This window comes from Episyrphus balteatus, chromosome 3 (assembly GCF_945859705.1).
Source record: "Episyrphus balteatus chromosome 3, idEpiBalt1.1, whole genome shotgun sequence".
Classification (NCBI taxonomy): domain Eukaryota; kingdom Metazoa; phylum Arthropoda; class Insecta; order Diptera; family Syrphidae; genus Episyrphus; species Episyrphus balteatus.
Window position 1 is genome coordinate 80,516,859 of NC_079136.1, and position 27,206 is coordinate 80,544,064.

General features: G+C 29.9%; 1 protein-coding gene across 2 annotated transcripts in view; it reads right to left on the reverse strand.

Annotated features, from left to right (window-relative positions):
* Window positions 1-223: 223 nt before the first annotated feature.
* Window positions 224-27,206, reverse strand: part of LOC129916470 (V-set and immunoglobulin domain-containing protein 10) — a 122,812-nt gene continuing 95,829 nt past the window's right edge. Inside the window, exons 5-6 of one of the 2 annotated variants that reach the window (XM_055996448.1) lie at window positions 18,083-18,340; window positions 224-960 (exon numbers count right to left, since the gene is read on the reverse strand). In XM_055996448.1, coding sequence (XP_055852423.1) covers window positions 731-960; window positions 18,083-18,340 — 488 coding nt within the window. In that variant the 3' untranslated portion in view covers window positions 224-730. The remainder of the gene's footprint in view (window positions 961-18,082; window positions 18,341-27,206) is intronic. The other variant, XM_055996449.1, reaches the window with a different exon arrangement.

The window sequence follows — 27,206 nt, forward strand, 5'->3', positions numbered from 1 at the left end:
TTAATGATAGCTCAGAATATAGTTTATAACATCGAAGTGAAAATAATTTTGTACACCCTCAAAAAAATGAGGAATTTGGTTTCATTTGGCAAAACAACCTTATTAACAACCTGAGATCACTGAAATTTCGATAACTTAAGATATCTTAAAACAACTCGTATTTTTTCTTCGTTAGAAAATCTTTCAGATCTCTGAAGCTTGAACTATTTAACTAAACAATTTAAATAGAAAAAAATCATATCCCACAGATATTTCTTTGATTGTATATCTACGTTTTTGTTTGTTTAATTTGTTTTATTCATTACAAATATTTTTTGTTGTTGTGGTTAGAACGTATTAAATATTAAAATTCACATCGAGCTTACGTTAAGTATTCACAATTTTTTTATTTACAGTTCATTGTCTTTTTTTTTACATCTATTTCATTTTTGTTCTAATATGTAAACACTTATTCTTAAATAATTTTAATTTTGAATTCGTCATATTTTTTTCTTCTATTTACACTTAATGAAATATTTTAATTAATTTTTTTTTTCTTAAATTTAGTTACTAACTATTTCAATTAGGTATTTCAATTTTCAATCATCAAGTCTGTAAAAAAAGAATTTTCACTCTAAAATGTATTCTACTTTGATACTCGTACATAATTAATTAATTAGTTTTACTTTTTTTTTTATTTATTTTGTTTTATTTTTTTGTTCGTTATATTGGCTTCTCAATTTTTGGTATGCTATCTGCTAGCAATCAATAATTGATGATGTCCACCTGCTAACTGCTTTTTCCCACAATTCCCCACCCACACAACTCCCATGGACTTTAGGATGTGGAAATTTCGAAGGATATAGAACAATGATGAAATGGCTATAATCCAGTTGGGAACATCAAGGCGGTTGGCATGCTCATGCTGCATTGCTGCCCGATGTTCGCTTTTAATGACATGAACGTACACACTATCGGAATCTGAAAATAGAAAAAAAAAATGCATAAAAGAAAGGAGTTATAATTTAATAGCACATCAAACAGAATTAGACAATTGCGTTATGTCAGTGAAGCGAATATTCAATGACATTAATTAATCCATGAAGAGAGAATGATACATTTATAGAGAGATGAAATTGCGCGCACAAATATAGAGCAGATTGGAATTTGTGCTGAGTTTTGGGAACAAATCTTCAAATTAGATTTTTATTAAATATTCAAATTGATATAATGTTTTATTCATTTGAATATAAGATAATCAGTTGGGGCTTTGTCTTTTAATTACTCTGTAGTCTAAAGGGTAAGTACAGAACAGTTTATATAAATGTTTTGAATCTCTAATACTAAACAACTAAACCATATACACTTAACAACAGATCAAGAAGCCGCGACCATTTAATTAATTGAAAAGGCCAAAGCATCGTCAATTGGAAATAAAGATATACTGAATTTAAAAACTACTACAATGAAAGGAGGTGACGGTGACGTAGACTTATTTTAATTTTAACCAATAGAATTCCATTGTAGAAAAGTATTTTTTTTTAATCATAAGATAAGATTCAATGTTTTGCATCATTTTTTTTTAGGAAGAAAGTTCGAATATTCGAATTCCTATCACTATATTTTACACTGAACCAAATCCTTACGTAAATACAACAAAAAAAATCGTTGAGCCAACGAAAATTTAATTAATTTTCAGTCGATGAAAAACGTAATTGGCTTAACGAAATGGCTTTCATACGTTAATGAAGAACTTCGTTAAAATACGAAATTTTTCATTCATTTATTCCTTTAATTTTGGAATAAAAAAACCTGACTTATCGTGAGACACCTTGTAGATACGCAAATATTGTTTATATTCAGCTCAACTTACAAGTACATAGATTTTTAAACAAAAACCTAATGTGAACTATACCCAGCAAGATTAAGTTTTTAATCATTAAAACAGAAATACACCGAAGTCTAGGTTTTTTTTTTTTTTTTTGTAGGTAGGACAACGATTTTTTTTCGTTAACTGATGTATTTTTACTTGCGATATAGGTACTATAGGGCAAGTTTAGGATTCGTAAAAAAAATCGAACTCGAGATAACAATTTTACATGACATTACGATGATGGAGAATGCCAAAAAAGTGGGTCCGGCAATTCTGTCTGTCCCAGTCGTGCAATTTATTTCATAAGCCGATGTAATATATCATTAGTATATGAAGAATTTTCATAAACTTATGAAGATTTTCGTTAGTTAATGTTAAATTTCATAAGTTAATGAATTTTTTCGTTACTTAATTAAAACTTTGATAAAGTAAGGAAAAAATTCTTATTTTAATTCTTTAAAATGAGTATGAAATTTTTCGTTCAGTGATGAATCTTTTCATTAAATTGGATTTTTTGGCACTAAAAAGGGAGAAAATGTGTATGAAACGTTTTTATTAATTGATGAAGGTTTTCATATGACGAAAAATTATATATTTTCGTTGAGCCAACGAAAGTTTCGTTGGGCCAACGAAAATGTAGTGTATGAAACGATTTTCGTAATTTTACGAAATTTATTATTTTCAGTGTAAGAGTCTTAATAAACTTTTAGGTTTTTTGTTTTCATGTCCATATGATCATTCAGCTTCATTGGTACCTAGTACCTACTTTAGGTTAGGAAAATGTAAGTTATCAAATCTAATTTCGTCTAGAACCTTATTGGAAATATTTCAGTCCAATTGTCTGTGACATGTGCTAAAAAAATATAACAATTTACTTTTAATAGGAAAATATCTCACTGGCATACAATAAAAAATAATTAGATTAAATAAAAAATCTTGTTTAGCTTACACTGCACTAGTCCTTATGGAGACTTTGTATGAATTTTAACAGTTTTGCTCTCTTAAGAAAGTCCAACTAATTTATACCCTAGTATATTCTACTTATAGGTACCTACACCAATTTTGACACGTAGCACAGAGCTTGAGAATCTTACCATTGAGTTATAACATGGTGGTTTACATAATTTTATTTATACGCACCGTCAATACATACATACATACATAAAATAAACGGCTCCTACGATTTTGGATAAAAAAAACATGTATTAGTTCTTAGACAAGATCTTTCTTTTAATAAAAAAAAGTTTTATTTTTAAATCGTTATTAACGGTATACATCACAAAAAAAAATCAAAAATAAGATTTAGAAAAAAAATTTTAGGAATTAAAAAACAATATTTTTTTTTCTTATTGAAATGTCGAGTTTTCGAAAATGGGCTAAAAATGGGATAGGTACCTACCAACTTTTTTTTTCAAATTTTTTTTTAATGGCTCTGTCGATTTTCAATTGTAATATCAAAGATAAGTTAGTCAACACAGAATAGTTGCTTTATTTTGCGCAACGTTAGAAACTAATTAATAATTACACACTTCAATGATCACTGTAGCGTATACGTAATATTTTTTGAATTTGGAAAAAAAAAATTATATTCACTGGCCATTGAAATAAATTTCAGTATTCATCAAATTATTAACTTAACCTTTCTTATTTAGTTCAAATTCAAGCCAACTTAGGATTGAATTTGAATACAAAAAAGGCCACTGAGATAGGAATAATTTTTTCTTATTTAGTACAATTGCGATGCTGCTCTGCGTAGCTAAACATAATATATTATAAAAAGAGCAAGTATAGTAATAAAACAAAATTAAATTCACTGTTTATTGACAATTGACATAGAAATTTGTCATCTAAGATACGGTCAAGTCAAGGACCAAGTTTATTTTCTATCACAGGAAAAAAATAAATTGCACGACTGGGGTCGCACGTACTTGCTCTTATGCTTAAAGTAACAATAATGTTAAAGCTTTTTATTCAAGAAATTTAAAATTTCATAAGTAGTATAAAAAAATTAAATCTGTTTTTATAATTAATTAAACTCCGTTTTAAATTATCTTAAAAAAAAAAAAATTATGCCATTTTATTTCTTGTATAAAAACGTATTTTTAGAAAAAAAATTTCGAAAATTGTAGGAGCCGTTTTTTAAAAAAATAATTTTTTATATATAAAAATTTTTTAACATTTTTAAAAAAAAAAGTTGGTATGCCATTTTGAAGAAATAATTAATTTACACATAAAAACTAAATTTCAAAATTTTTCATTGGTCCGTTTTCAAAAAATTGATTTTTCAAAAAAAAATTTTGAAATATTTTTTAAAAAACCAAAAATTCGTTTTTTGAAAATTTTTTAAATTCTTAATTTTATCTTTACTTACACACGTTTGTATAAAAATTTTCATTTAAATCGGGTTAATGTTGTACGAGATATTCAGAAACGAAAAAAAAAAACGTTCTATGACAGGTACCATTAATAACGGTACAAAAATATTTTTTTTATTTTAAAAGTTGGCTCTTATGTGTAGTACTACACACAAAAATTTTAATCAAAATCGTTAGAGCCGTTTTTGAAAAAAATTAACTTTTCTATTTCCGTTATATGACAGGTACCGTTAGTTTTGGTCATAAAAAAAAAATTTTAATTTCCCCTCTAGGGAATCACCAAAAACTGCTAACTACCAAGTTTGAAGAAAATCACTTCACTCGTTTAGGCTGCAGCTCCAGATAGAGACAGACACACAGACAGACAGACAGACAGACAGACAGACAGACAGACAGACAGACAGACAGAATTGCCGGACCCACTTTTTTGACATTCTCCATCATCGTAATGTCATGTAAAATTGTTATCTCGAGTTCGATTTTTTTTACGAATCCTAAACTTGCCCTATAGTACCTATATCGCAAGTAATAAAAAAAAGGCAATTCATCTAGAATAATCTTATTTGAGTAAAGTTTTATTTTCTTAGCTTTAAAAGTATATAAAATTAACAAAAACATAAAAATGTATAATGCAATACAAGAACTTTCAACAACTTTAACCTCGAGTTGTTTTTATAAATTAATTCAAAAATGAAAGAAATTTTACCGAATTTGAATTTGACTTTTCCTAGTCTTTGATTAGGATTTGTTCATCTAATTAGGTACCTACCTAATCCCATAAAAAAATGCTTCCCTTCAGTTTAGTTAATTTTATGACATTGTCCACCAGATTGAGATTTTAATCGATATCTTCCTAGTTGATATTAATATAAATAATATAATATAAATATAATATTTAATAATGTGTCGACAGTCAAATAAAACTCACAAACTTAAATTTTGTTATGTATTTTGAAAATTTGATCAGGTCATAAAAAAATTAAATGTCCTTTTTTCACTAAATGGTTAAATTAGCAAAAAAAATAAATCAACTTAATTACTAAATACCTACCAAAAAAATACATGAAATTCTTTAGTCTTAAATATGAATCTATATCATAAATATATAATACATTACCTATACGGAGTGGTGAAACTAATAAGCGAATTCTCCCTAAAAAAAAAAAAACAATTTAAAATTCATTTGACAGAATTGAATTTTTTGTTCCATTCCAACTGCCATCTGCATGCCGAACACAGAGTGATTTATCACTCTAGGTTAAAGTGTTGGGGGGTAAGCTGGCTGGTGACAGCAGTTGCGTCAGGTTCAGATTGATATTTCATTGGCCAATAAGTCCTCAGCCCCCAGGCAATCGGGAAGTGAAATTTAACAGAATCCTCCAGCAGAACTAAAACTATCATTTTAATTATCAATTTCAACTTTATGCCATTTGCATATAGGGTAGTATGAAAATGAGGTGCAGTGCATACACATACGGTTACCATTTTTTCAGAAAAGCGATTAATAAAACAAAAGACAAACTAAAATTGTGCGGGTATAGACATAATGTATGTATCTAGGTATCATTGAGTTTTAAATCGTTAAAGAATTTTTTATTTGTGTAAGTTGTTTCCGAATTTCGGACTAAATATTTATTTTTTACAAAATATGCAAGCAAATTTGTGTGCAAGTATATAAAAATACCTCAATAACAAAACTTAATTATTAAAATGAGCAGATGGTCACCCTTTATTTAGCATGAAGGAAAATAACTATTCATGTGATTTGTGTCACAACTTCCAAAAGTCAATCGGGTGAAACTGAAAATAGAACCGATGCATGCTTAGCTTTCATAATTGCAAGCAGTGACTGTCATAGCAAACTGCTCTTCAGAGCATAATATAAACGCACATCAGGTACTTTTTGACCAGTTTATACTGTTTGTCAGTACTGTATTCCGATTGTCAAACATACCTACCAACAATTATTATTTTAGTATTTCTTTGTTTTTTGTTTTTTTACTTGCGATATAGGTACTATAGGGCAAGTTTAGGATTCGTAAAAAAAATCGAACTCGAGATAACAATTTTACATGACATTACGATGATGGAGAATGTCAAAAAAGTGGGTCCGGCAATTCTGTCTGTCTGTCTGTATGTCTGTCTGTCTGTCTGTCTGTCTGTCTGTCTGTCTGTCTGTCTGTCTGTCTGTCTGTCTGTGTGTCTGTCTCTATCTGGAGCTGCAGCCTAAACGAGTGAAGTGATTTTCTTCAAACTTGGTAGTTAGCAGTTTTTGGTGATTCCCTAGAGGGGAAATTAAAATTTTTTTTTTATGACCAAAACTAACGGTACCTGTCATATAACGGAAATAGAAAAGTTAATTTTTTTCAAAAACGGCTCTAACGATTTTGATTAAAATTTTTGTGTGTAGTACTACACATAAGAGCCAACTTTTAAAATAAAAAAAATATTTTTTGTACCGTTATTAATGGTACCTGTCATAGAACGTTTTTTTTTTTCGTTTCTGAATATCTCGTACAACATTAACCCGATTTAAATGAAAATTTTTATACAAACGTGTGTAAGTAAAGATAAAATTAAGAATTTAAAAAATTTTCAAAAAACGAATTTTTGGTTTTTTAAAAAATATTTCAAAATTTTTTTTTGAAAAATCAATTTTTTGAAAACGGACCAATGAAAAATTTTGAAATTTAGTTTTTATGTGTAAATTAATTATTTCTTCAAAATGGCATACCAACTTTTTTTTTTAAAAATGTTAAAAAATTTTTATATATAAAAAATTATTTTTTTAAAAAACGGCTCCTACAATTTTCGAAATTTTTTTTCTAAAAATACGTTTTTATACAAGAAATAAAATGGCATAATTTTTTTTTTTTTAAGATAATTTAAAACGGAGTTTAATTAATTATAAAAACAGATTTAATTTTTTTATACTACTTATGAAATTTTAAATTTCTTGAATAAAAAGCTTTAACATTATTGTTACTTTAAGCATAAGAGCAAGTACGTGCGACCCCAGTCGTGCAATTTATTTTATTGGCAGCTGAATCTTGAAATACTTTTAATGACTTTAAAGTTGTATTATTTGCAATATTTGTAGTATAATGCCAAATCAGGATAAATAAACCAAGGTCTTGCCAAAAGAGAGATTAGATTTTGGAAAAATGACAAGATACTGGTTGGGGGTATCTTATGTAGAATGCAGTGGCGTAGCTAGTCCTCTATCCATTCTCTTCTCTTAGACTGGGTCAAAGCCTTATAAGCTTTTACGGGACTTTTTTATTCACAAATTACTATAGGGTTCGGAATAAGATATTCTCATTCATATGCTAAAAATTTTTGCTTCAAAAAAAGTAGGAATGCAATTTGATAACTTTCTAAAGATGCATTTTTAAAAAAAAAGCTCAAATAGTTACAGTTGCATTTCAAAAACTTTTTTATGTGTTTTTGAAAAGAAAAAAATAAATAATATTGGAATTTCATTTTGAAGTTATCGATAATAATTAACATGTCAAAATAATTAAATGACCCATCATCGAAAGTTTGATTATTTAAATACACAGTACACATAATAAGGTAATATCTTCCGAACGTTGTCAAAATTTGTTTGTCAAAAATGGGCACCAATCTGTCAGGTCGCCCTTTAATTTTTATTTTTCAATCGCAGTAAACAGGAAATTTGTTTTTGTTTTAATTTATAAAATGTCATTTGAAAAAATTATAAATTGAAAAATAACAAATTTTCTTCGTGTTTCAACGCGGAAAATGGTCAATATTTGTTTAAAAATTAGTGGTGTGCGTGGTTTATCGGTTTTTGTGCGTTTTTCGTCGGTAATTCAAAGAATTAAGAATGCGGTAGCTGACATTGGTCGCCAGTTTGTCATGTTTTGACAATTTGGCGACCAATGTCAGTTCGGAATATGTTACCTTTTTATGTGTACTGTGATTTAAATATTTATTTATAGTCCGGTCAATTTAGACATCCGAGGTTACAATACCTAATTCCCAGCAAGCTGAAAGTTGGTAGGATTGTTGAAAACACCATCATAAATTAAATCTAAAAAGTCCTCATCAATCCGAGACATGGAAAAAAATTTACTTGGGGTCAAAGGTCACAAAAACTGGTTTTTCACGATTTTCAGCAAAACGGTAAGTCTTATCAAAAAATTTTCAGTGCGAGAATTGTAGACCAGATTATTATTTATAAAAAGTGTCCTGACACTTTTTTGCCTAATACCCACCGTTTCTTAGGTATAACTATTCAAAAAGTTGAAGTTGAGTTGTAATCGTCATAATCAGGCCTATTCTAAAAAAAAAACTCCCAACTGAAAAGTTCTTAAAATTTTATTATTTTTTTTAGTTTGAATTTCGTTCTTTAATGATTCAGAAGTTGGAGAAAGCAAAAAAAAAAAAAGGAAATTTCCACCATTTTTCCGATTGGGGCCCTTCTTCCGAAACCACTTCCCTGGGAATTTTTGTTTAGAATAGGTCCGAATGTAATCCGATAGAGAATGGACAACCCTTAAACGGCTGATAGCTACACTTATGACTGTTCTAAAAACAGATAGAAAAAAGTTCTATTGCAACCAGTTCATAAATTTATTGGCTTTTTTTTCGTTCAGTGTATTTTAAATTTTATCATCTTATGTTTTCGTTCACTACAACCACGACTGAATGAATTTTATTTATTTCTTTTTTTTTTATAATTTTCTACAAAAATTGGATAAGTACATAAACACTTTAAAAATTTCATAGCTATTGCACATTTTCCTTAAAAAAATTTGAAATCTGTTTTTCGATGCAAAATGTAAAAAAAGTATTTTATGAAAAATTTCAAACCCCAGTGGTATAAAATAAATCTATAGAAACCTAGGTGTCCAACTTTCTTAAAAATACTCTCGTCTAAAAGGAATATTTTTAAGAAAGTTGGCCACCTTTGAGTCATTTTTGAGAAATTTCCGAAAATGGTTAATGGGAGTTACCGTTAGTTTTGGTTGCACAGAATTAGTTCCAAAAATCTCTCTGGAGAGTGTCCAAAAAAACTCTACATAAAAATTTCGAAATTAATCAGTCCATCCGTTTAAGCTGTAGTTCCTTATACAGACAGAGATAGAAATTGACTTGCAGATCCAACTTTTTTTTGGATTCTCTGTCATTGTTATGTCAGGTAAAAATAAGGTTTTAATCAAAACCAACATTACGATGATGGAGAATATCAAATAAGAGCTTCTCGTCATGCCGTGGGTCCCGTCACGTCGCGGTCGGTCTGTTTGCGTCTGTACATCGAGTTAGGGCCTTAGCTGATGGATGGATTTGCTTGAAACTTGGTAGATATGAATTTTCCAAGACGCTTTATTTGTTTTATTTTTTTTTTTTTTTTAAATATCTTTTTTATCTCCCATATAACGTTTTTGAGTAATTGCAATTTTCTCAAAAAGGGCTCCAACGAGTAAATCGGAGAACGGAAATATGACGTTGCCGTTTATGCAAAAATTGACACATTATTTTATTAATATTTCATCAAATTTACTGACAGATGTTTCTTTTCATTTTTTAAGGGTTAAATGTAATCAAATTTTCAAAGAAAAAATAAAATTAGAACATTTTATGTCGAGTTCCTTTTAAAAAAAATCTATTTTAAAGTTAATCTTTTTCAAGAAATCATAATATAGCATATTATTTATTACAAATAATCGCCTTAAGATTGCTTTAAATTCGATGTTTTTTAATGAAATTCGAAATAAATATTTATCTACTTTGAATTTTATTTAAATAAGTTTTCATTTTTACTGATTAAAATTATTAAAAGTGCAACTAATATTGTAAATAATATGTGTTTCACTAGTCAACCCATACTTAATGGAGGGGGATACAGAAAAGGACGATTCAATTGATTCACTGCTGCAATTAAAAACAAAAACTGTTGAAAAAGTTCCCTATGATCTCTAAGTGAATGAAAATGGAAGGTTCTTTAAAAATTCTATATATAAAAAAAAATGGCGGGTCGCTGCCAAACAGTTAAAGAATTTAAAGACGGGTGAAAGAAACAAATTTTGAGCAACTACCCGTTGATTTATTAAGTGCAAGAAATAGGATCACAGCTGGCTCTCCAAAATAATAGTTTTACATCAACATACTTTTTTCTGTGTAAAGGTACTGGATAAATAAAAATTTCTCAGAAATCTGTTGTTATAGGTATGTTTACAATATGCCTAGTTTTTTTTTTTTAATAAACTCCCTGGTTTTCAAATGAAAAAACTTTACTCAGATAGTAGCACCTGGCGAGTTGTGGAACAAAATAAAGTGCTAAAGTTTCTATCTCTTAGTTTTTATTAATTCACCGACAGAATTATTCTAACTTAATAACGTTCATATTTAAACCAAAAAGACATAGTCCATTCCTCGGAAAAGGCTCATAGCCTGTGTCGTCTTCCACCGACAGCGAATCATCAACCTCTGCCTAAACCTATGTATATATTCTTTCCCAAAGTAATTAGATATTCCATTTGGAGCATCAACACCACATTTCATTTTTTTTTTTACTCCTCTTTCGCTGTTGGCTCTTGGGACAAAAGTAAACAAGAACAGCTGTCGTTGTGCTTATTGTAAATTTGCATTTTACTAACGAAGGACGACTATGGAAAAAGGTAGTCTAAGGCACAAGTGCTATATCCTGTGAGGCGAAAATATTAAAAACAAAATCGAACTTCATAATATTATGTTGGTTTGGTGTTTATTCTGTTTCGGCCTGCCTGATGGCCTTCTCTTACTTCAAAGAAAATGACACAACACAAGTTCAAGGTAGGTCTGCCCCCTAATTAATTCCTGTTGCTTCAAAAAGCCTGATTGAATGAATGAGAAAAGAAAAGTTGACCATCAAGTGAAGTCGAACCTATCGTTGCCAAAAATCTCAACTACTAACAAATTCAATTAGGAAACTTTGATTGGAACTGTGTCCTTGAATATTTTTACATTTACTTACTTTGGAAAGGAAAAAGCAAATTAAAGGCGAAAGACACTCGGTGTTATAATTTTATGCATTCGAAGAGAGTGCCTCTGTCTCATGCCTCAAGTTCTTAGTTTATATCTATAAATTTATATGCAGATGCTCTTGTTAAGTAAAAGGAATAAGAAAACTAATGCCTTCAGAAAATGTCCTTTCTTTGCTGATGTGATGGTGATGGTGATGGTGATGTTGGTTGTGGAAGATAAATTTCTACTTTAATATTCTCAAGGAGTTTGTATAATGATAACAATTTGACAGGGAAAGGCTTAGTTTATAAGTGATATTTTAGGTCCTTGTGGGAGATTTACTTTTCGATTTCTCATGCACATAAAACATCAATAGAAACAAAGTAATGAAACTTTAACATTGATGGAGGAAATTGGATAAAATACGTGTGGGGATCTAAATACATATTTGAACATTGGATTGTATATATGTTTGTTCCTGGTTTTGCCTGGGAGATACGTGTGCTTCTTGTTGAACACGTTCTTCTAAGATATAAAAACTGACGGTTCGGTTAACACCAAAATAAATTTCGGTTTTGGAAAATGTTTTATTTGCGGAAAATCATATAGAAAATTTGTGATATATTAATCATAAAACAGAGCAGACAAATTAATGGGCTGATAGAGGTACCTAACCTACTTGATGGAGAAATTTTGGTTGTCGACACTCCATTCCATAGTGTTTTGATTGTAGGTATAAGGAAAAAGTGTTATTTTCTTTAATATCAGGATAAATAGAACTTTGAGATTAGTTTACAAAAACAAAAAAGTAATTAATCACCGATATAGTTAAGCGCATTGGGTTTTGAATTTGGAATAAAATAAGAACTAAAATATATATAGATAAAGGTGCTTAATATCAAGTTATACAATCGTACCGCTGGCTGAGCGGCTGAGCGTTATATGAGTTATACAAGTGCTTCTTCACAAAAAGTTCGTTTAAATCGAATAAGCCGTTTAGGAGAATATCGGATTTAAAAAAAAAACGATTCTATGGCAGGTACCGTTAATAATGATTTTCAAAAAAATTTGTTTCATTTAAAGATAGACCTTGTCTTAAAACTTTCATTTGAATTTTTTTTAACAAAATCGTTGAAGCCGTTTTTGATCAATTTTAATTTTACTAAAATCGGTATATGACAAGTACCGTTATTTTTGGTCCAAAAAAATTAATTCCAAAAACACCTCTGGAGAGTCTCCAAAAAATGGTACATACCAAATTTGAAGTCAATCGGTCTCTCCGTTTAGGCTGTAGCTTCTTATACAGATTGACAGACTTCCGGGACCCACTTTTTTGGCATTCACTACCAACGTAATATCATGGAAAAATGTTATCTCAACTTTTTTTTTGTACGAATGCATAACTTGATATACAGGGTGTCCCAAAAGTAATGGATCAAACGAAATATGCTGATAGGCCAACTTTAGGGTTCTCAGAATTTGGTAACTTGTTCATCCCAAATCCTTACGGTTTTCGATTTAATGCAGTTTTTGTGAAATTTCGAAAAATCCCGACTTGGCAACAGTATTTTGCTTCCACCGCTCATAATTGATTTTTGTTTTTTACAATTCTTTCACTAAAACACTGCCAAATAATAAGAAATAATTAATTAATCAAAATATTTTTATTTCTTATGCCATTTTGCTGCAAATTAATTAACAGTTCCATATTTTATAAAAACTCAATTTCGTAGTTTTATTTCAGAGCATCATCCCGATAAAAAATTGTATGGTGTGATACTGGTTTATTATTTTAAAAACCTGCCGTGTTATTGCACTTTTCAAAAATGTATAAAAATTTCCAAAGTTCAAATTAGAACGAAAGATATTACAATTTTAATGCAAAAAAACAGGAGTTTTCAGAGCAAAATAACAAACAAAAATCGAGGCTTTTATTCAAAAAGAAATAAACAAACAACAGCCGAGAAAATGTGTTTATTTTTCTTTGTTATTTTGCTCTGGAAAGTCCTGTTTTATTGGATTTAAATTGTAATATCTTTAGTTCTAACTTCAACTTTGAAAACTTTTATACATTTTTGAAAACTGCAATAACACGGCAAGTTTTTAAAGCAATATACCAGTGTCACACCATACAAATTTTTTTCAAGGAGTTATTCTGAAATAAAAGTATGAAATTGAGTTTTTATAAAACATGGAACTGTTAATAAATTTGCATGAAAATGGCATATGAAATAAAAAATATTTTGATTAATTAGTTATTTCTTATTATTTGGCAATGTTTTAGTGAAAGAATTGTAAAAAACAAAAATCAATTATGAGCGGAGGAAGCAAAATACTGTTGCCAAGTCGTGGTTTTTCGAAATTTCACAAAAATTGCATTAAATCGAAAACCGTAAGGATTTGGGATGAACAAGTTACCAAATTCTGAGAGCCCTAAAGTTGGCCTATCAGCATATTTCGTTTGATCCATTACTTTTGGGACACCCTGTATAGTACCTATTATCGCAAGAAAAAATATAAACAGTTTAACTTCTGATTAATTCTTTTTAATATTTACAATCTACTTTGCATCAATGAAGTGTTTTATTTAAAAAAAAATTTCTGCATTGAAAAAAAAAAATTAAATACATTAATATGTGCATTAAATATCTTCGTATTTTCTTTTTCGTCGAATATCTTACAATTTTGATTACTTTGTATTACATTAGCAGTTCTTACAGTTGAAATGGCTTATTGTATAATTAAATAGCCAAAATACTAAGAAATTCGACGAATATAAAAGAAAATTATTTAAGCACACATTTTGCATTGAATTATTTTCTTAATGTAGAAAATTTTTTATTTTTTTATTTGCAATAACATTTTATTTAATGCATTTATACATATTTGAATTTTTTTTATTCAATTTTTTTTTTCAGCTGCAATAATTTTTTTTTTAATATAAATATTTTTTGGTTGCAATAAATATTTTATTTTAATTTCGAAAGCATTTCTTTAAATTTAAATGCAACAAAATATCAGAAACAAAAATTTCATTGGTGAGACAACTTAAAATTACAATTTATTATAAAACTTTGATGTGCTTTTTCAGATTGTGTTTCAATGTAGTTCTAGCTCCCCTCAACCCACTTCTGGCCGTCTGTTGCGATCCAATCGGCTTATCCTTTTATCTATAGGTACTATTAATGCTAAATTTCCTTATCACTCATTTTCTGCTTAGGTATGATTTCTATTCAACTTTTAGCCCCCAAACTGGCACTGATCTTTAAGGTAACGGACATGAACCTGACAGTATTCATATTTTTTGGGACTTAAGATTTCATTATTCAATATGATTTATTCATTATTTTGTTCATCCGTTTAAATTTTTAAATCCTTTGAGCGTAATTGGTACTTTTTTTATTTTCGAAATATTAAACATAAGAGGATAAGTTGACTTGTGTTCCCTTTAAGCGATTTCAATTTCATTCTTTGTCTCCTCTGACAACAGATGCTTAAATTCCTGAGATTAATAAAATTTCAGAGGAATTTAGTAATATAGGTATTTAATTTTTGTTTTTGTCATCAGTCAATATTTTTGTACTTTTTCGACTTCAGCAAATTAAATGATTTTGGTAATTCATACAAACACAAATACACATTATTTCGAAAGTCCCACGACGAAGCAGTATTAAATTGCAAACATCACTTCAAAAATTACTTTCCATGATATATCCATGAATTATAACATTTGGAGACACAGTACGTAAACAACACACATTTAAGGCAACATTAATCATCCAATGTTTTTCTTAACAAAAAAGCCTTCATTACAACACAATTTCAGTGGTACTATAGCCTTATTACACAAAGGCAATTTCCCTTTAAGCTCGAACATAAAAAGCTGTTGTAGCGCTTGGGAGGTTCGAAACGATTATATTCTTTAGGCCCATTCAAAAATGTTTATTTACGCACTCATTTAAACTGCTAATCTCTATTCCTTCGTGCTTTGCCAAAGGACACAAAACCTTGTGGCACAGAATGTGAGAGGATTGATGATTAAGATTGGCTCTTGGATGTGGCAGGTATCGCTACGTGAGTTAATGCATTCTCATGTTTTTTCAGGAGGGAATATTATACAATTTAAAATGCGATGCTCACATCACAACCAATGATACTAGAAATTATGTCCTTTGATGAAGAGTATATATAAGCACGACGAGGATAATTCTACATTCACCTACTTTGAAAAAAAAAAAATTAATTCATAGAACGTGAATGCCAGAAGTGATGATGTTTTTATGAGAAAACTTTTTACTTGTCCATGCCCTTGTCCCTTGATGTTGTGAGTTTGCGTTTTGTTTACAGCATGTTTTAATGATAAACTAGAAAAGAATTTATAATCAGAAAGTAGTAGACAAAGCGTTTGAAAACTAGGTCAAATATTGAACTTGATCTTTTTGCTGTTGATATATTTTTCTAATTTGAATAAACTCACCACAAAACAAAAACACATTCCATTGAATGCAGCATTCAGGGACGTACATCCGAGCCCCCAACGGTTGCCAGCACCCCACAAGAAAAGAAACCTGTTTGTATAAATTTAGTCCGCAGATATCTGCCTCCGAATGTAAGAAAAAAATGTTTGGATGCAAATAACTTAGCAAAAAGACCTAAAAGAAACTTTTGGTTTTCAGTTAGAAATAGAGCTTAAAAGACCTTTCTTTTGATAGGTCACTCGAATAATTATAAGAAAATTTGTTTAAATTTATTTTTTTCGATAAGGGGTAGACAGACACCCCTTGAATTTTTTTCGAAAATCTGAAAAAATTAAATTCGTAATTTGTTTTATCTAAATGCATGGCCTGTTCAATGTGAACTCATAATTGTAAACCAAAACTTGTTCGAATGTAAAAAAAAAATGTTTGGATGCAAGTACATAACTTAGCAACCAGACCTCCATGAAACTTTTGGTTTTCAGTTGTGAATAGAGCCTAAAATTAATTAAAAATTTTTAAGTTTATTTTTTCTTCGGCTTGTTCTGAACTTTTTTTTCGAAAATCTGAAAAAAAAAAAAAAATAATTTTTGGACCACTTATAAAGTACACTGAGGGAAAAAATAAATTGAAGTTGAAACTTCTTTGTGCCAAGGATGAACTACTTTGATTTATGCGACTTTAAGATACGAAACCATCAAGAATTAACCTTTTTTTAACTTTGATTTTAAAATGTTCATCTTCAATGCAAAATGATTCCGAATAATAGTTAAATCAATGTGGTTTTCATTGATTTGACGTTGTTTTCTGGTTGCTTTTACCTAAGTGTAAAAAATATACAAAGCTTGGTTTTTTCGTTAAGTCGTTCTGGTGGTTGAGTAACATGTCAACCCCCTTTGCTTTTCAAGTGACGATATGTTTCTAGAAAAACATATTCAGCCCAATTGTGAGTTTCACGTGAACAAGATTCCACGGGCGACAAGTTGTCCGCGGGGAGGGTTTTCAGTCCCCCCCCCCTCCAAATTTTTTTCCGCATTCGCCCTTGATTGAGGTTAAACGTTTTTGCTCTTAATTTTTTATTGGAATCGGTTGAGAGAGTCAGAAATCAAGAAGACTTTTGTATGGCACGTTTCAAAAACATTTTAAAAGCTGGATTTATGTGTGGCAGTACACGTAGAGTGGAATTCATAGTCGTAACTCCAGTTAAGATTTTTCTCAACTCCATTAAGTAGAGAAATATTTCAAGCAATCGATCAAATCAAGGGGAAATAGGGCTGTCACTGTCTGTCAATCTTGTCTTTGTCTTTCTCAAACTCAATTTGACTGATTTGAATTAGGTAACTGTCATAAAAAAAAACATTTTTTTTTATAATTCGCCATCGGTTTGATTTGTCGCAATTAAACAGTAAAAAAATAAATAGAAACTATTTAAAATGTCCTTCGTCAAGAGAGTACAAATTTTAATTGTTAAATACAAAAAACAAACACTTGCAAACCTGCGTTCTAATGTCAACTGACTGAAAAAAACTTAAGAGTTTCTTCAATAAAAAAAAGTCTCCTCAGACGTTCACTTGAGAAAAATTTCTACTCAATGATTCACTTCAGCGAATGCTTAAGATATTTCTCAACTTGAGTGACGCCCGTATTCTTTGTACCAAAATCTTTATAGAGCTGTTTTTTAGAAAAACATCTTTTACATTTTGGTCATATTGGAAGTAGCTACATAACTTTAAATTTGAACCTAAAAAAATTTCACCTAATCTCTAAAATACAAAGATTGAAGTAAAATGTAAAAGAGACAGACAAACAGGCAGACCTACAGGCACTTAAATGTACATTAGTTTCACATTGTGCCAAACTTCGTCGGATTTATAGTCAAGTTTCTACTTTACCTTGCCTAGTTTAAAAAAAAAAAACTTTTAATAATAATAACAAAAAATAGGAGTGATAGTCAAAAAATTCCAAATCTAATAATGTTCTTCATGTAGTGTCTTCAATGGAAGGAAAAGATACTTGATTTGAATAATTATTCCCATCAATGTCCAAAATACTATCATTCTTGTTTCCACTTGTATCTGATATCTATAGGCCTGAAATTATGGATGCTTCACTGAACATTTACAAATCCTAAAACTGATTGAAAAGCTAAAAATAGAGACAATGAGTACTGACAGGTAAGTACTTCATTGTTCAGTGTCCACACTCAATACAGTGTGCACGTATACTTGCTTCCAGCTAAAATAAAACAACTACATACTGAACAGAACATGAAATCCTACAACTTCAGGTTCCTCTCTCTCTCTATTATTCACATTGGAAATTCATATCGGTTTCCTGTGTTCAACTAGGAACTCAAAACAAAACTTAGAATAGGGATAGGGAAAGGTGGGTTTAGGTATAATACTCACTTGAATTACTAGGTGTACACGTATAGTTGCCAGAATCTGACGGCACCACGCGGGCTATCACTAATTTACTTGTTTTTGTCTGACGTTCGGTTAGAACATTGATTCCGCCACGCTGCGAATAGTTTATTAAATCACCGTCCTTGTACCAGTAGATGTATGATGGTGGGGCGGGTGCTTGGGTTGCGATACATGTTAAATTTATATCACTTCCGCTTTTGAAGAACAGCTCTGGATTAGCGAGGATTTTCGCTTTGGACACTGCAAACAGAAACAAAAATAAGTGTTAAATATGTGTTGAAAACATTTTTTTTTTTGAAAATGAGTTTTTGTTTCTATAAAAGAATTTATAAATAGGTGTTAAAATAAAAAAAGTTAAAGTTAAGAGTTTTGAAGTTTTTTTTTTCAACTTTATGAAAACATTGCCGAAAAAAATGCATTTTAAAGTACGAAGCACTGCCTCGGCCTTGGGAAGTTGACAATGTGGCCACCTCTAAAGTCTAAATATGTTGGCATTTTACTCTGATAAACAGATAGACCAGGGTCGATAATTTTTGAAACCAAAAAAAATCATAGTAGAATGAAACCCATTGGAAAAGGAGGTGAATATGATGAAAATTAAATGAAAAATAAATTACGGGCGAGCCGAGTTCGGGAAGTGGGTGGGTTGAGTTTTTAATGGTAAAAAATGGTATATCTCGATTTCCGGCAAAACTACAAATCCTATAGAAAAAAGTTGTATGACAAAGTTGTAGGTAATAAAAAGATCTACAACTTTTGAATCAACAATTTTTTCACATAACCTCAAAATTTATGTGAAAAATTCAAAAAACAGAGTTTTTGGTTTTTTATTTTTATCTTTTTCAAAAACAAAAAATTTTCTACGAAATTTGGTGAAAACTTACCTTATTATGTCCGAAATACACTGTAATTTATTTGATTTAAAATATTAATTTGTTCACCTTATTTTGACTTAATACCAAAAAAACACCCTAATTTTCAATCGAAAATTTACGTGTCAAAATATCAGCTTTTTTCAAAAAGTCGGTGGGCATTTTGTTCGTTAAAATGTCTTTTTTCTGATGGTGTAAAAAAAATTTTACATTAGTATACTATAGAACATGTTCTAGTAAAATTCAAAAAAAAGAAAAAAGCTTGAATTCGAAAAGAAATTTTATCATTGTTTACAATTTTGGCCTATTTATTCAAATTTACACTTTAATTACTCAAAAAACGTAAGATTTCATGTAACATTGATTAATCTTACGTTTTTTGAGTAATTAAAGTGTAAATTTGAATAAATAGGCCAAAATTGTAAACAATGATAAAAATTTTTTTTCGAATTCAAGCTTTTTTCATTTTTTGAATTTTACTAGAACATGTTCTATAGTTACGGTGACCATCCGTCCCGGTTTACCCGGGACTGTCCCGTATTTCTACAGCTTGTCCCGGGTTTTTATTTAAGAAACCCGGGACGTATAAGTGTCCCGTATTTTGTTATTTGTCCCGTGATTGTCCCGTATTTGCACATTATATTTTCAATATTTGTACAGAAAACAAGAAAACAGTGGTTGGAAATTAAATTTTTTCTAATTTTTCGGATAAAGCATTCAGCTCAGTACGCTGATGAAGCAAAACGAAAATTTTTCTATGTCTCCAAAGTTAAAAAACTTTTGGAGCAAGAAAAATTGACTGGACAAATAAATGGGAGTGACAAACGATTGAAAACTCTCAAAATATTCTAGCACAGGTAAGAATTTCGTTGGCTAGACTGCGTAATGTGCAACGAAAATAAAAAATTTCCCTTACGATTAGGTTTTAGTTCTTAAAATTGTTAGTCAATTAATTAGTTCCAGGTTCTGTTTGTCAGGTTGAAAAGCTACACCAGGAAATTTTTTTTTTCGAATAATGAACAACAAATGAAAGAGTAAAGAAGAAGAGTTTATAAACTTTTAAGGACAAGTTAAAAGTTGAATTAAAGATCCTACAATTTCAAAATCATTTAAAACAAAATTAAAATGTTAAAAAACAGCTCTCCTGATTTTGATTAAAAAATGATTTCTGATTTCGTAAACGATTTAAACGAATTCCTCAAAAATGCTCCCATTAAATCGTTTAGGAAATCTTGATATCAAAATAAGGAAAAATTATGAAAACTCATTTAAAAAAATTATATTTTTTTTTTGAAAAATTAAAATTTTCAAAATGATCTTACGATTTTTTTTATTTGTCCCGGGTTTCGCTTACAGAAATATGGTCACCGTATCTATAGTATACTAATGTAAAATTTTTTTTACACCATCAGAAAAAAGACATTTTAACGAACGAAATGCCCATCGACTTTTTGAAAAAAGCTGATATTTTGACACGTGAATTTTCGATTGAAAATTAGGGTGTTTTTTTGGTATTAAGTCAAAATAAGGTGAACAAATTAATATTTTAAATCAAATAAATTACAGTGTATTTGGGACATAATAAGGTAAGTTTTCACCAAATTTCGTAGAAAAGTTATTGTTTTTGAAAAAGATAAAAATAAAAAACCAAAAACTCGGTTTTTTGAATTTTTCACATAAATTTTGAGGTTATGTGAAAAAATTGTTGATACAAAAGTTGTAGATCTTTTTATTACCGACAACTTTGCCATACAACTTTTTTCTATAGGATTTGTAGTTTTGCCGGAAATCGAGATATACCATTTTTTACCATTAAAAACTCAACCCACCCACTTCCCGAACTCGGCTCGACCGTAATTTATTTTTGCTTTCATTCTTATCATATTCCCCTCCTTTTCCAATGGGTTTCATCCTACTATGATTTTTTTGTACTTTTTAATGTTTTTGAAGGCATCGGCACTGGTCTAAGAAGTGCTCATTTTAGTTAAAAAAAAAAATTAAAAAGAAAAGTATTATTAAAAGTAGAGATACCTCACTTTGTTTGAAGGTATTCATTTTTAAATTTCAAATTTCACAGTAAAAATAGTTCCAAACACCATGGGCAACTGGCAAAAGGATGCAATTTTATCAGGAAAAAGATTATATAAAAATATGATGGTTAACAACAGTAACATAGAAGAATGCACGTTTAAGCTGACAAAGCTTTTACAAAAATTATGGAGAATTTACCAATCAGATTCCTTTTCTAAAAGTGAATGATATAAATCTAGGAAAGTTTTGCAATATTGTTATACCAGGAATATCAAATCAAATGCTTGCCATATAGTTTGAAAGGAAAATAAAAAAGAATTTCAATTTTATTAATACAAATATTTCTAGGAAATTCTAAATATAAGAGCCAAGCATTCTTAAATCGTGGAACATTTTATGATGGTGTGTTCACGACTCAAAGATGCTGTTATACGATACATCGCGTCCTCCTCAAACAATGACACTGAAAGGACGGGCTAGCAAAGGGATATATTTATTTTTTGGGGCTATTTCTTTAATTTTTATATTTTGCTTTCTGTTTTATATCGTTTTTCAAAAAAATTATTTTTGATTGCTTCGCATTTCCTTTTTTGGTTTTTCTTTTACAACATATTTCAATCACTTACTCCACCAGATATAGGTATAATTTGTTGTTGTTTTTGAATTCGATTCAAATTTATTGATTTTGCTAAAGTTCACCCTTCACTCTTTGTTTTCTTTAGCTTAAGGTAGTTTCCTTTTCAGTTTTATGAATTACATGCAATTTTGAAAAAGTTTTGATTTAAAGTTAGGGAAGCAAATTCGTTGAAATTTAAGGAACTTGTTGAATTAAATAGAAGTCCTTTTAATTTTTTCTTTTTTGCCAATGTTAATGGTTTAAGTTTAAAAGCGCTAAAATTAACGCGAATTATTCGCGTTATTGTTTTCGTTATTTTTGTATGGATATTGGATATTAATAGCCTAAGGGAAAATTCGCGCTAGCTTACATCCACATACAAATATCGAAACAAATGATGGCGGAACAGTTAAAATTAAGGTGAAGTTTTATTCATACCCCATCCCCCAGTTTTTTTTTTTTGCGATATAATGTACACACAGACATTGTAGAGCAAGTTTAGAACTCATAAAAAAAGTCTTACTCGAGATATCAATCAAACATGACATTACGATGATAGAGAACTCTAAGAACAATGAGTCTCGCAATTTCTGTCTGTCTGTATCTCAAGCCGCAGTCAAAACGCACTGAAAGCACTGAAATAATTTTAATTTGTATTTGGAATTTACAAAATGCATTCAATTTTTACAGGGGTCCAATAATGTTAGGTACAAGCAAGACCCGAGGACAAGTACGGTAAGCGAAAAACCCTATAATTTGTATCTATTCTGTTTCTATTGATTCAAGTCTTAAAGATAGATATCTTAGGCGAAAATAAGAACACGGAGTGCACATCTGAGGTATCTGTTTGTTTAGTTTTTTATTTCTTACATCCTGTTTCTTCCTTAAATACAATCTAACGTGAGACCCTGGCATATGTACGTGGGGGCCCCGGGGCACTGCCTCGAAACAAGATATGCACCCCTAGGGCCCAAAACCTTTTTACTTCTTATATAATTATAAATATAACTTTCTAATAGTTAGATATAGGGCCTACATTTGTTAAACGGGCCCCTTTTCTTTGTTTGAAATTTGTATTTGTACTTGTTTTTTACATGTTCTTTATGTATTTTGATTTTGTAACTATGGGATAGCTGAGGGGCCACTGTATTTGAGACGAACATAATATCGTCGGCGTAAAGCAAAAATGTTCTAAATCCACTTTTTACCGAAAAATAATTTGAGGGTGCTCTTTCCGAATTTGAAAACCGTTTTTGTCAAAAAAATTTCATTCCGCAGATAACATAATTTAATGGGACATAGAAAAATAAAAACCGGGAAGTAGCCTTTTGAAAATGAGCCCGAGTATTCTTGATTGTTCTAAGTCCCATCAAACGTACTTTCTATGTCCAATTTTGGGTTTTTAGTTTAAAAAAAATATTTAAAAATAGTATGCACCTACTAATGAGGTAAACTTGAATATTTTATTTAAGAGAAAAGAACAAACTTTATAAAAAACATAACTTGAATGGCAAACGAGCAGAAAATTGTCGCTTTAAACCAATTTGAAACTTAAAAAATCGTCTTTACGGCGACGATATGTTAAATAGAAAGATTAGATCAAAATGCAGAGATCTTCACAAATGCAGTTAATAGGAAGATTATGACAAAGACTAATACGTTTATCTGCATTTTGCATACCGTTCATACATACGGGTTTCAGGTATATCTAAATCTATCCCGCTTTACATTTTTGCATCAAGTCCAAAATCCTCTTTTAGCTTATATTGTTCAAAAAAGCAACATTAATATGGATAAAAATTCTCGTTAGTTTTTCAATCAAGAGTTCTCCCCAGGAACCCTAATCTAAGTTCCATTTGTACCTATTATATTGTAATGGGAAAAATTCACCGGGACCCTTGAATAAAACTTGATTTTACATTGTTAAGCTCCAACTTAAAAACTAATTTATTTCAATTAAATACTTTATAACATGCACCAGCATTTACCTACCTATACCCATAGGTATACATAATTTAAATCAGATCATCAAACATTTTGCATTTAAATCGAAAATCATTCAATTCGACATTTGCAAAAAACTGATAACGGAAATAGATAGACAAAAAAAGGACCTTTGTTATACAACAAACGATTTTGCATTTCTATTCGACTGTGAGTTATTTCGGCGGACTTTCGCTGAATAAAGCTGGAGTTTTACGCTGATGTCAGAAATTTAGTACGTATACGAACACTGCCAAGTAACGTACAAAAGGCACGAAATGTTAGCAATTAAATTTGAATAAGTCGGCAAACAAAAGCTGATAGCAGTATAGTAGAGGTACAATTATACTATTAAAAAAAAAAAAAAAAAAATAGGGATTCCAATTATCTTAACCGTTACACAAATCTGCTGCTGAGTTTACAGCACAGTGCATAGTACCCAGGCCATGATGTTGAGTTTTATAGGAAGATCCAGTTCACAGAATCATGTGTAGGGTATTATATGGATGCCATGCTACCATGATAGTGGCCAGAGGGAGTATCATGGTATTGTTATAACATTGGACCACTATCTTCGCGATGAAAGTCCTCTTGCAGCGGCGTAACTGTGAAAGCAATGAAACTAAAATTGTTGGTGCATGCAACCAACTATTTTGTTTTTGTTTGTGTGTGTGTGTGTGTGTGTGTGTGTGTGTGTTATTTTCCCTTTCTCAAGCTTTCGCTTTTTCGCACTCTAGCACCCTCGCTCAGCCCTCAACTCAGAGAAAATTCATTCATTCGAACTCAATTAGAAACGACTGCAGTGCAGTGGTTCTATGTGCAAGGTTAGAAGCTAGAGATGCAGGAAAATAGTGTCCTTGTCTCTGCTCATTTAGTCGCCTTTTTTTTTAAATGAGAATGTACCTAGTAGGTTAGGGCAGAAAATTACAGATTTCAGCTAATGACAAAAGCATCACAGGACAATGCTTCGAGAAAGAACAGATATCTTCCATTGTCCTTTAGGAACCTACAAAAACACACATACATATAAAAATGAGCAAGAGAGCCACTACTGTCACTGAACTAAATAAATAATTGTAGACTTAGCGGATTTGTGGGAAGTGGGAGTGTATGGTAACTTGTGTGGCCACCCTTTTAACTTCTTTCAATGTGTACATTGTACATATAAAATGTGGGTATGTATATGTAAAAGTGACAGTGTTGCTGAACGAAAAAATAAATTGCTAACTATATTCGTTTGCAAAGCACTATTTTAGTTTAAGGATCATAGATTAAGATTTTTTTTAACAAGTGCTAGTAAATCAGAGAAATGATTTATTAATACTTTATTTTTTCAAAATATACAATTAAATCCTTCTGTTGCGTCAATATAAAACAAAATAAATACACAAAAACAAATATTATCTAGGTACTAGATATATTCAAAATTTCACCCGGCAACACTAGGGTAACGACATTTCTTCGAAAGGAAATCGAGTTAGTTGAGTTGGGTGGCGATAGTGATTGTGTTTAATTCGATAGCAGTGCATAGCTAGTACGTATATGCAACGTCCAATTAAAGGCAAAAGCTGTTTCACGTGCGATTATGTGCAGGCAGGTATTTTTAACTGATAACAAACATAAAAAAAAAATAAATAGGATTTTTAGTTAAGAGGATTATTTAAACCTTAACGTGTGGTGGGTGGTTTGGTCCTGTCATAGGTACTATGTCCATATAAGTACATAAGCTTTAGGTCGTTTAAACAAAATTTTTGAAATTTTAGTCTCGACTATGTCAAAAAATTTTATACACACAAAGTATTTACAGGAAGTGTTTCAAAGAGGATTAAAGGGGAATTATTAATTAAATTTAAAAAATAACTATTTAGTTATTAATGGAAACTTTAATGGAAATTTTGTATCAAATTGATTGTCTATTCTGCGTAAAAAAAAATGTATTAAAAGAAATTAAATTTTAATTTTTCACAAATGACACTAAAAGTGTCAAGAAAATGTTCAATTTATTCTGAAAATTAAAATTGTTATACGTTGTTGGACTATAATGTATTTCGATTGTTCGAATTTAATAAGGTAAATCCCATACGCTTGAGGGTAAAAATGAAACTTTTTCGAACACATACCTAGATTTTCTAGATTCAACAAAAATATTAGTTTCGAAAGATTTGACCCGGCGGACTTTATCTTTGTCCATCCTCTCCCTGCAGCTTGTGCGACGATATTGATTTATTAATGACATGAAGTCGATAATCTAAGCTTATCGCGAGAACATAGCTTCAGTTTTCGTTCTCACCACTTTTTTGTAGAAAATTGGATGTACCACAACTTAGTCATATTAACATTATTGACGCAATAAATATAGAAACAAAAAAAAAAAAATTTTAATTTTTTTTTTTCCATTTCTGAAATAAAACTGAAAAAAAAAAAACAAGTCATTAATAAATCATGAAAATGGATTTTGTGACCTGTCGCGTCTCACTGTTCCAATTAACGGCCATTTAAGGCACTAAGATCATTTTTTTCTTAATAATTTGATATTTGGATCGTTGAACTTGAAATCGCAAAGATTTTTACAAATTAAAAAAAAAAATCAAACCTTAGTGTATTTTGTCTGGAAAATTTTAAATATTAAATTTTAACTTTATTCAAAAATATTGTAGGTATTGGATTTAGAAATTTAATACGTTCAAGTTTTAAATTTAAACATTTTTTTAAGTGTTGCCTCATAAATGTAAACCAATTTTTCGTAGACTAAAATTTTTAACAAAGTACATAAAATGTTTAGCTTGATCAACCGTCTTATTTTTCCCCACTCTTTCACATGCAATTTAAAAAATTCCAATAAATAGATACAAAAAAAAGAGAACGTATACGCCACACCGTGCCTGTGAATTACAACTCATGAAACTTGGCAAAACGTTTGCTTTTGATTTTATAAAAAAAAAACCGGGTGGAAGGGTGTTTTTTTCGAGGAAAAGAGGGAGGGGTTAAGATCAACAATACAGTGAAAAAATATAAGAATATAATCATATGACACATGTTTTTATAGGTTATTTTTTTGATGCTGAATCTAAATAATACAATTGTTCTAAGAAAAGTTATTGCCAATTAAAAGTTCTTTGTTTTCTGACCTCAATAGGTAAAATATATCCGAAATCCATGTGAAAAACATGATAAAACAGGGACAAAGGGTCCATTAAGTTCTAAAAAATATTGTTGGTGAAAGAGCGTACCTACATAAATTATGTTAATTTTTTAAACTTAAATTAAGAATCTAAATACTCTACGAACGAAACTTTCTTGAGCGAAAGGGTGTTTTTGTTAAAGAGATGATAAAATTCAGAATATGTAAGAGTAAGTATAACAAATATTAGGACAAAAATGATACCCAAATGAAAATTGTTAAAAATATTTCAAGAATAACAGACATAATGAGTCTAAGCTGTCTATACAAATATTTTAGGTAAAAGAAAGCTTTTTTTGTAAATAGGTAAAATCCGCGATAAATTCGAAAAAATCAATGGTATTAAGAAATTTATTAAAAATGTGTCTTTGCCATAGGAATTACGAATAAATTAAGTCAATAATTTTTTTCCATGTGAAAGGG